This window comes from Megalobrama amblycephala, linkage group LG4, assembly GCF_018812025.1.
Source record: "Megalobrama amblycephala isolate DHTTF-2021 linkage group LG4, ASM1881202v1, whole genome shotgun sequence".
Classification (NCBI taxonomy): domain Eukaryota; kingdom Metazoa; phylum Chordata; class Actinopteri; order Cypriniformes; family Xenocyprididae; genus Megalobrama; species Megalobrama amblycephala.
Window position 1 is genome coordinate 51,771,322 of NC_063047.1, and position 10,420 is coordinate 51,781,741.

At 37.7% G+C, this 10,420-nt stretch overlaps 1 protein-coding gene across 1 annotated transcript; it reads right to left on the reverse strand.

Moving 5' to 3' along the window:
• Positions 1–5,542: 5,542 nt before the first annotated feature.
• Positions 5,543–8,370, reverse strand: LOC125266190 (midasin-like). Its single transcript, XM_048186640.1, has one exon. It carries the CDS (start codon positions 8,318–8,320, stop codon positions 5,543–5,545), a length of 2,778 nt encoding a protein of 925 aa, XP_048042597.1. The 5' UTR covers positions 8,321–8,370.
• Between the last annotated feature and the right edge of the window lie 2,050 nt (positions 8,371–10,420).

Below are 10,420 nucleotides of genomic sequence, written 5' to 3' on the forward strand. Positions count from 1 at the left end.
GAACTCATAAAAACCATTGCCACAGGTAATCAGACAATATTTATTTATTTGTTAATTTTTTTTTTTTTGGGGTCTCATCGTAGATTCAAATATATAAATCAAAATGTATTGCATTTATGAAGAAAAAGTTCAGCAACTAAGGCTCTATCGCTATTTCCTCAATGGTGTACAGTGTCTTTGGGTGGATTAGTACTGTTTGTGATTTGGTCTTAGTGATTTAGGAGTCCTCTTGACTACTCCTAACGTTTCACGGATTAGGAGCTAGTTTTAGCACTAAAATGCTTTGTGAAAAATTTAGGACTCCTAAAATTAGAACTGACACGCCCATTATTTTTAAGAGTTTCTCCTAAATCGGCAAGTTTGGAGCTTAGCCTTAAGATGTATTTGTGAATACGGCCCCAGACCTCTTTAGGCCAACAAAGAGAAATAGAGATGCGCTGAAATAGGAATCTACTTCTGATTCTCGAAATTGAGGTACCAATGCAATGTGCTTACTTATGTCAAATGTAACTTGTGATGGATCAGTCTGCGGGGAGTCATCAGAGACCTGGATCCGACTGCGCAGCTGACCCGGCAGCAACCTTCATTGCTTCCAGATCAAGCTGTTGCAGCTTCACCTGCTTGTCAGCCTCAATCTCGAAGCCTGTGTATCTCCAAATGCAGATTTAGCTCAGCCTGACGTGCATCGGCTTACTCTTGTGCTTCATATTGCAAATGAGCCAAGCAGACTTTCAGTTGCGCCCTGTCTGTTGAATCAACAGAACTTGGAGAAAACGGATCAAATGGTGGCAAACTGGCCTTAGCATTGGCAATCCCCTCCACCTCAGCATCAGCTCAACGGCTCTGTTGTGTGTCTCTCTTAAGACCCTGTTTACTAACAATAATCTTAAAGTGGTCAGCTATCAGCAATAAATCTTGCTTCCTGCACAAAGTAATCTGCTCTAATGATGTCTTAGTAACAAAATTCTACAACTTCTGACCAAAAAAGAGGGGCAATTATAATAGATGTATGAATTTCTGATGCTCAGGAGGAGAACAGCAAGCTCTAAACAGGGTTTGTCAGCTCTGGTCCTCAAGGTCCAGATAAACTGAAAGATGAAGGCTGTGATATTAATGTTGCCCACTAGAGGGAGCCTAGTTTAAGTTATTTGTTATTTGTCATATTTAAGTTATTACTTTAGTTTCTATCCCTTTGAATGGAAATAAATGCATTGATTGATCGTATTCATTTGTGTAACTTGTGAACTGACAGTATAGTTTTATATAATTAATTCATTTACTTATAAATTTGTGAAATACTAATTGCTTATATTTGATGGAAAGATATTTACATCACCGTTTGTGGTCCAGCTGCAGGTTGGGAATCATTTTAAATGACTGTTGTTGCTAGCTGCTGAGGCAGCTATATGAGATGTTATCTGTGAATCATTTATGCTTATTTTTGTAATTTTTTAAAGTCTATTTTTATTTATATATTTATTTTTAATTTTGTAAAGTTTTATTTAACAGGCGGTAATTTCAGTTAATCTGAGAGTAAGCTATTGCTTTGAAAATAACAATAAAATCAAATCAATGGTGTGTTTTGGTGAGTTTTGACTCGTTAACTCATTTAAGTGCCACATTTCTATTGTGTTTTGTTTTTATTTTGTGTGCAATGTCATGATATATAGTATGATTTCTACTTTGCTTATTTTGAGTTTGATGAGTCGACTTCCAAAAGAGTCGATTCCTCAACTCTGAATAGCCCCAGAGTCGGGGTCGACTCCAGCACAGGAATCGACTCTCGGTGTTGACTCTGTTGCTGTGTCCAGAATCACTCACTTGTTTACTGATTCTCGAATCCATAGCCTACATAATGCATGTCTATGGTTAAGTGCACTAAGCAACGAGTGAACGAAAAGAAGCAAGGAATTCGGACACTGATGAATTGCGTCAGAGAACTGTCGCAGAAACTTTGTCACATACATTTATGTAGCTTACTTTAGAAAGAGATAACAGTCATAGTGACTTTAGTTTGTAATAGGGGTGTCGCAATATACCGGTATTGACGATAACCGTGATATTCAAAGCATGAAATATCGATATCGTGTTAATTTAGGGTGTGACGATTATAGCCGGTATTGGCGATAACCACGATATTTAAAATGAATAGGATGCTTATGATATCATGACATGTAAATACTCCAGTGCCAGTACCTGGTTGAGCTCTCAGGTGGCAGTATAGCACCTTAACGCTGACACCTGTCAAACAAGAAGAAGACGCAGCACGCGCAGCTATTCCGAGCGGGAGAGTGAGAGGCTCTGTTCACACACCCGAAAAAAGTAAATAAGCTCGACAGTATGGGAGTTTTTCGGCTCCTTAGACAGCCCAATCCGCAGGATTTGCCTAGCTACAGCCAGTGCGAAGGGTGGCAACACCATCAACCTCTTACCCACCTCCGTGTCCATCACCCTGCAGATTACTCCATTTTACAGAGAGTAAGTTGCGATTATTTTACTAGTCATGGAATGGGAAATGTTATATTAACCTGTTAACAGCGATTTTCTGTGTTCACGTATTTAAATAAAGGGTGATTATTTTAAGTACCGCGTTTTCTTTATTCGTCTTACTCAGTGTGATGTAACGTTAGATATGCATGCAGTTATTTGCCCTCAAAATTCAAGATACACGGGCATTTTTTGCCCCAACAATGTTTTGTCATTATATCATATTATAAGATGTAACGTTAGTTGTTTTACAATATCACACGAGCAAAAGTGCTGTTTTCCCCAAATCAGCACAAATGCAATGTTCCTTCAGCTTGTTTAATGAACAATGTGAGTTACATTTTAGACACAGTATTGTTAATATTGTTTTTTTTCCCCCTTTATTTCGACAACGAAAATGTTTTTGTTATACTGACTGAATCCGCATTTAGAACGAATGAATCCAAGCTTCGTTCCTGAATGAATCAGTCATTTGAACAAATTGGTTGACTTACTCACTCATTAAGATAGTGACTTGCTGCCACCTACTGGCAGTTTAGTTTAGTTCATATTTAAGGGACATTAAAAAGTTAAAATTAGAAAAATTAATTTAAATATTTAAATATTAAATTAAATGTTATGTAGACGAATTGTAAATGCTGTGTAAATATATTAATGTCACGTCTCATTCTGTGTCACCTCTGTATTACAAAGATGGATTTTGTTGATAATGATTTAATTTGATTGGAAACAGCCATAAATGTATAGGCTACTATGCTAGTATTAATTTTTATTTCTTCAGGTCTTAAAAAACCTTAAATTTGACTTTAAAAAATGTGCAGCAACCCTGAAAGAGAAAAACTAAATAAACAAAGTAAAAATTATTTAGACTGATAAATTCCCCCCCCTCAAGGATTCTATAAATATCGTGATATATCGATACCGTGATATTTTTTGGCCACAATAATCCATGGTGTGAAAAATCCAATATCGTGACAGCCCTAGTTTGTAATTATACATACCTCCGTGTCAGCTTTAGTAGGCTTATTGATGGTAGCTAAGCTTATATTATTGCAATAAATATAGATTCGATTTCCATAGTTAACCGTGTTCATTAAACTAACCAAACATAAAAATAATAAAAAAAACTCACATCAACAATAAACACATACACATTAATAAGTGTACATTGTATGCATTTTTTATGTATTGTATTAGTTTTAGTATCTTTAACTCTCGTGTCCAAGCACTTAACGCCATCCCCCGACCATTATAATGAGATGAATTCATTAAAGAATCCCTGCTTCCTCGTTTATTTAATTCTGACATAATATTCGACCACAGATGTTTTTCATGACTTTTTCATGAATTCCTGGCCCTGGTGCATCTCTAATTTTGAGGCTCCTTTTGTCCCGTTGTTTCTGTTTTAACTATTCCTGTTGTTTTGTTCCTGATTAATAAACTTACAGCCAGTGGTGGAAAGAGTACTTAAAATTTGTACTTAAGTACAAGTACTGTTACATTGTTGAAATAATAGTAACTAATAATAATAATAGCTACTTTCAACAAAGCACTTTTTTAACCTTATTGATAAAGTACATGAATTAGTGGTCACAATACTGGCATTTTTATCTTCAATACAATTACCTTGAAAATGATCAATATTCAATATGTTTTTAAATACCATGGGGAAAAACACCACATACTGTATACTGCTATCTAGATATTTTAATATCTAATTGTTTTGTCCATCCATTTTGTAAAGGCAATCATTATTTTCAAGCTTCAAAATCACAAGACTCGTAACAGTAATCAATGTGAATGGAGCGGTTTAATTCAAGTCTTCTGAAGAGACATGTCTGCTTTATAAGTTTTATATGGTTAAATAAAGGGCAATAAAAAAATTAGATTATGAACAGAAATTAATTTAGGTTTTGTTTACATATTTAATCAAAAAATCATATTTAAACAATGATCAATTAACATTACAATTATCTCACTTAAACATTTGTTCGCTCTGTCTCTTTACAATAGGGTAACTTTGTTGCGATACCTCACATGCAGCACAAGCAAGCTTGATTTCAAACTGATTTGAATTTACAAAAAAAGACAAGTTAACAGTCAGTTTTAAAAAAACAAATAAAAAAAAACAAAAAAAAAAACAAATTACCTCACTTCAGTTGAGGTATTCAAAATATAACAACACTGAATTTTTATGTGCCGTGTATCTTATAAGGGTTAGTTCCTAGGACCTCTCATTAACATGTAGCCCAGTTCTATTTTCCACCACAGATTTAGATTGTACATTTCTGAGACCGGCTGCCCCACTTACCATGAATAAATGCCTGCTGAATCCATGCACTTCATTTTAATATATCCTACTCACTTTACGATTTAAAATACAGAAAAACAAAAATATATTTGTTGCAGAATGCTGAACACATTTATTATTTATTATTAATTCAGTGTATATAGAGAGGTCTATGTTTGGATGAATATTTTGGTGGGGCTCTGCACCCAACAGATGAGCCGCGGCTAAAATCAAACATACTTTTTCTCTAGAATTGTCTCTCTTGGATTTAATGTTGCCGGAAGCTATCAACCATCAAACTTCCAAGGCTGACTGTTAAAATAAACCTAAAAATTGTAAAGAAATTAAGCATCCAATATCTTTTTATATAATAACTCTGTGTACAAATTATAGATGGCATTTTCAAACTTACTTTAGTCAGCCAGCTCTAGTTACTTTTATTATTTAAGTGCTTTTTTAGTTAGAGATAGTTCACTCAAAAATAGTGAACTTTTTGAGACATTTGTAATTAAAATACACCACAGAAACCTGTGGGTATGATATATAATGTATATATATATATATATATATATCAAATTTTAGGAGTACTCAGTAACGGAACATGATTTTAGTAGAAGCAAAGTAGATTACCTTAATTTGTACTTAAATACAAGTAAAATTACAGATGTAAAAATGTAAAAAAAAAACTACTTAATTACAGTAAAGTGAGTAGTTGTAATTTGTTACATCCACCTCTGTTTACAGCTAAACTATATACTACTGCTACTATACTGCTACTACTACTGCTACTACTATGCTACTACTACTGCTACTAAAAATAACATGTTTAAAAACATGCTCCTTAGCTCCCTCGGGCACGTTTTCATCTTTTTCCGACTTCTCCTCAGCTCCCTCGGGCACGTTTTCATCTTTTTCCGACTTCTCCGCAGCTCCCTCGGGCACGTTTTCATCTTTTTCCGACTTCTCCTCAGCTCCCTCGTGCACGTTTTCATCTTTTTCCGACTTCTCCTCAGCTCCCTCGTGCACGTTTTCATCTTTTTCTGACTTCTCCGCAGCTCCCTCGTGCACGTTTTCATCTTTTTCTGACTTCTCCTCAGCTCCCTCGTGCACGTTTTCATCTTTTTCTGACTTCTCCGCAGCTCCCTCGTGCACGTTTTCATCTTTTTCCGATTTCTCCTCAGCTCCCTCGTGCACGTTTTCATCTTTTTCCGATTTCTCCGCTGCTCCCTCGTGCACGTTTTCACCTTTTTCTGATTTCTCCGCAGCTCCCTCGTGCACGTTTTCACCTTTTTCCGATTTATCCGCAGCTCCCTCGTGCACGTTTTCATCTTTTTCCGACTTCTCCGCAGCTCCCTCGTGCACGTTTTCATCTTTTTCCGATTTCTCCGCAGCTCCCTCGGGCACGTTTTCATCTTTTTCTGACTTCTCCGCAGCTCCCTCGTGCACGTTTTCATCTTTTTCCGACTTCTCCGCAGCTCCCTCGTGCACGTTTTCATCTTTTTCCGATTTCTCCGCAGCTCCCTCGGGCACGTTTTCATCTTTTTCTGACTTCTCCGCAGCTCCCTCGTGCACGTTTTCATCTTTTTCCGATTTCTCCTCAGCTCCCTCGTGCACGTTTTCATCTTTTTCCGATTTCTCCGCTGCTCCCTCGTGCACGTTTTCACCTTTTTCTGATTTCTCCGCAGCTCCCTCGTGCACGTTTTCACCTTTTTCCGATTTCTCTGCAGCTCCCTCGTGCACGTTTTCATCTTTTTCCGATTTCTCTGCAGCTCCCTCGTGCACGTTTTCACCTTTTTCCGATTTATCCAAAGCTCCCTCGTGCACGTTTTCATCTTTTTCCGACTTCTCCGCAGCTCCCTCGTGCACGTTTTCATCTTTTTCCGATTTCTCCGCAGCTCCCTCGGGCACGTTTTCATCTTTTTCTGACTTCTCCGCAGCTCCCTCGTGCACGTTTTCATCTTTTTCCGATTTCTCCGCAGCTCCCTCGTGCACGTTTTCATCTTTTTCTGACTTCTCCGCAGCTCCCTCGTGCACGTTTTCATCTTTTTCCGATTTCTCCGCAGCTCCCTCGGGCACGTTTTCATCTTTTTCTGACTTCTCCTCAGCTCCCTTGTGCACGTTTTCATCTTTTTCCGATTTCTCCGCAGCTCCCTCGTGCACGTTTTCATCTTTTTCCGACTTCTCCTCAGCTCCTTCGTGCACGTTTTCATCTTTTTCCGATTTCTCCGCTGCTCCCTTGGGCACATTTTCATCTTTTTCTGACTTCTCCGCAGCTCCCTCGTGCACGTTTTCATCTTTTTCCGATTTCTCCGCAGCTCCCTCGGGCACGTTTTCATCTTTTTCTGACTTCTCCTCAGCTCCCTTGTGCACGTTTTCATCTTTTTCCGATTTCTCCGCAGCTCCCTCGTGCACGTTTTCATCTTTTTCCGACTTCTCCTCAGCTCCTTCGTGCACGTTTTCATCTTTTTCCGATTTCTCCGCTGCTCCCTCGGGCATGTTTTCATCTTTTTCTGACTTCTCCGCAGCTCCCTCGTGCACGTTTTCATCTTTTTCCGATTTCTCCGCAGCTCCCTCGGGCACGTTTTCATCTTTTTCTGACTTCTCCTCAGCTCCCTTGTGCACGTTTTCATCTTTTTCCGACTTCTCCTCAGCTCCTTCATGCACGTTTTCACCTTTTTCTGATTTCTCCGCAGCTCCCTCGGGCATGTTTTCATCTTTTTCTGACTCCTCCTCAGCTCCCTCGTGCACGTTTTCATCTTTTTCCGACTCCTCCGAAGCTCCCTCGGGCACGTTTTCATCTTTTTCAGACTTCTCTGCAGCTCCCTCGTGCATGTTTTCATCTTCTTCCGACCTCTCCGGAGCTTCCATCTTCATTTTTTTCTGTCTGTTTCTATCCGGTTTTTCCTTGTACATCTTATATGTATAATGTCCATTCTCCATAACCATTGTTTCTATCTTATCCAGCAGTTCATAAACCTGTGATGGATTTTTATCTTTGTTATTGAAAACATGATACCTGGATTTACACTGTTTAACAAGCTCTTTAACCTCCCTGCTTTCATTCATAAACTCCTCTATAGGTTTATCTATCTGATCTCCTCTAGTGAACAGAATGATGGAGTAATTAGCAGCTTTTTCTCCAAAGTTCTCCTGAATCCATTTCATTGTTTTATTCTCCTCGTCTGTGAATCTCATGTCCAGTCTGATAACCAGCAGAAATGCATGAGGACCAGGAACAGATATTTCGACACATTTCTCAATCTCATCCTTCAGCTGTGCTTCATTGATTTTTGTACCAAACATTCCTGGAGTGTCAATCACTGAGATGCTTCCACCTTCAACCTTCCTCTGATGTTTCTGGCATGTATTAGTCACAGATTCAGAAGAAAGTTTTTCTTCAAACACCTTTTCTCCCAGGATGGTGTTTCCTGATGCACTCTTTCCAGCTCCAGTTTTACCAACCACTATTATCCTGAGATCTGACTTGACTGGAAAAGATAAAAAGAGAAATGGTCCTGTTATTAACATGTGTTTCAAATGCATGTCCTTTGACTGATTGTGTTCAGATTTATTTGAGACTCTCTTCTCTTATTTCATTACACTGTCACTTTCATTTACTGTCCTCGACTTTACAAGTCATGATTCAGTTTTGGAAGATATTAATACTGTGATTTTACAACTGATGTCAAAGATATCTACAATTAAATTTTGTCAAGTAATTTCTATGAATTTACATTAGAAAATGATTGTGTACTAAGTATAATGGTAATTCAAGAAAGTCTGATTAACTTCTTAGTGAAATTAGATATCTCTAAATGAATTCCAAGTAAAATGTGTGTGTGTGTGTGTATAGCCTATATATCAGTGGTGTGCAAAACTGTCCATAATTTATTTATTTGCCAAACAACGGTAATTTTCTTTAAATCTGCCAGTTACGGAGACTTCCAGGTATAAGATCATCTACAGCAGCTTTTGCGCCTTCACGCTTTTGTTATGGAGCATCATTGTCCCGCGTTCTCATTGGTTTGCTTGTCTATGGCGTTTTTCATAAGCAGGATAAGCTGTGATCGAATCGCTTGCCCAAGAGGGAAAATGAGCTGCTGCCAGATCTCGATCACCGAAAATCACATTGTACTTGATACAAATCTAACTAGACTTAGCCAAGGGAGGGAGGGGGGTTATGATGTTGCGGGAGCTTTGAATATGGGAGCTCGCGAATCATATCGTGGTGGTACGCGAGATGACTCACTTCTCATTCTGTTCCCACTATCCATGGGTTTCAAAGACGTCACTTCCGCTATGCCCGCCGCCATATTTGTGTCCGGTCACAGCTGCGCGCTCTGTTTAAGTCTATGGTGACAGCAGCTACAACTACCAGAGGAAGACCAACAAAACACTCTCAGAAGGTTCACAACAAATTTACAATATGTCTGGGATATGTGGTGATGTTAGCCGTTTCAACAGTCGTCAGAACTACAATTTTATTTGATCCCAAAGGAGTTAGATCGGCGGAATTATTGGCTTCATTCAGAAGGGACCACACCACTGGCAGCCAAACAGCAACGCACAACATTAATAACTGCTGGGACTGTCATTTACATAACTTTATAACGAGAACCCTATTGGGTAACACTTTACTTGAAGGGGTGTGCATAAGACTGACACGACACCTTCATAATCATGACATGACACGTGTCATGAATATGAAGGAGGTTTTATGAATGTTTATGACAACTGTCATTAAGTGTCATTCGCTCAATTATGTCATTTTTAATGCAAAGATGACATTGTTTGAGATGTCCGAGTTATGACAACTTGACATAAACCAATACATCGTAACCTGTCAGTGTCTTTGTCATGACAACTTGACATTATTTAGCTTTATGGGTTAACATTACATTAAACTGTCATGAGGTTGGTTTTGACATGAGGCCATTATAATAGTGTCATAAATATGTATCTTGAGCTCAAGTACAGTGGTACAAATTGAACTTGTCATTAAAATGTCATTAAGTGACAATACTCTGACAAATAATTTTATAACAGCGTCATGACTATTTTTCATTTCATGTTTTTTTGTTTTTGTTTTTTGTTTTTTTAAGTTTCCTCCAACAGAAGGTCAGATAATAGACAATTTCAAATTTCGTAAAAAAGATGACACTGTTATAAAATAATGGTAACACTTTATTTTAGGGTCTTTTAACTAGTTGCTTATTACTATTAGCATTCATATGGCTAAAATATTGGCTATTTATTAGTACTTATAAAGCACATATTAATGCCTTATTCTGCATGACCTTATTCTACATTCTTAATCCTACCCAATACCTAAACCTAACAATTAACTATAATAAGCAGTAAATTAAGAGTTTATTGAGGGAAAAGTCATAGTTAATCATTTATATATGTGTTCCCTATACTGAAGTGTTAGCAAAATAATGTAATGTAATGTTCACCCATAAAGCTAAGTAGTTTTTTAAGTTTGATAATTAATCTGCTATGTCATGTTTATGACAGGTTATGATGTTTTGCTAATGTCAAGTTGTCATGACAAAGACACTGACAGGTTACGATGTATTGGTTTATGTCAAGTTGTCGTAACAAAGACATCTCAAACAATGTCATCTTTGCATTAAAAATGAC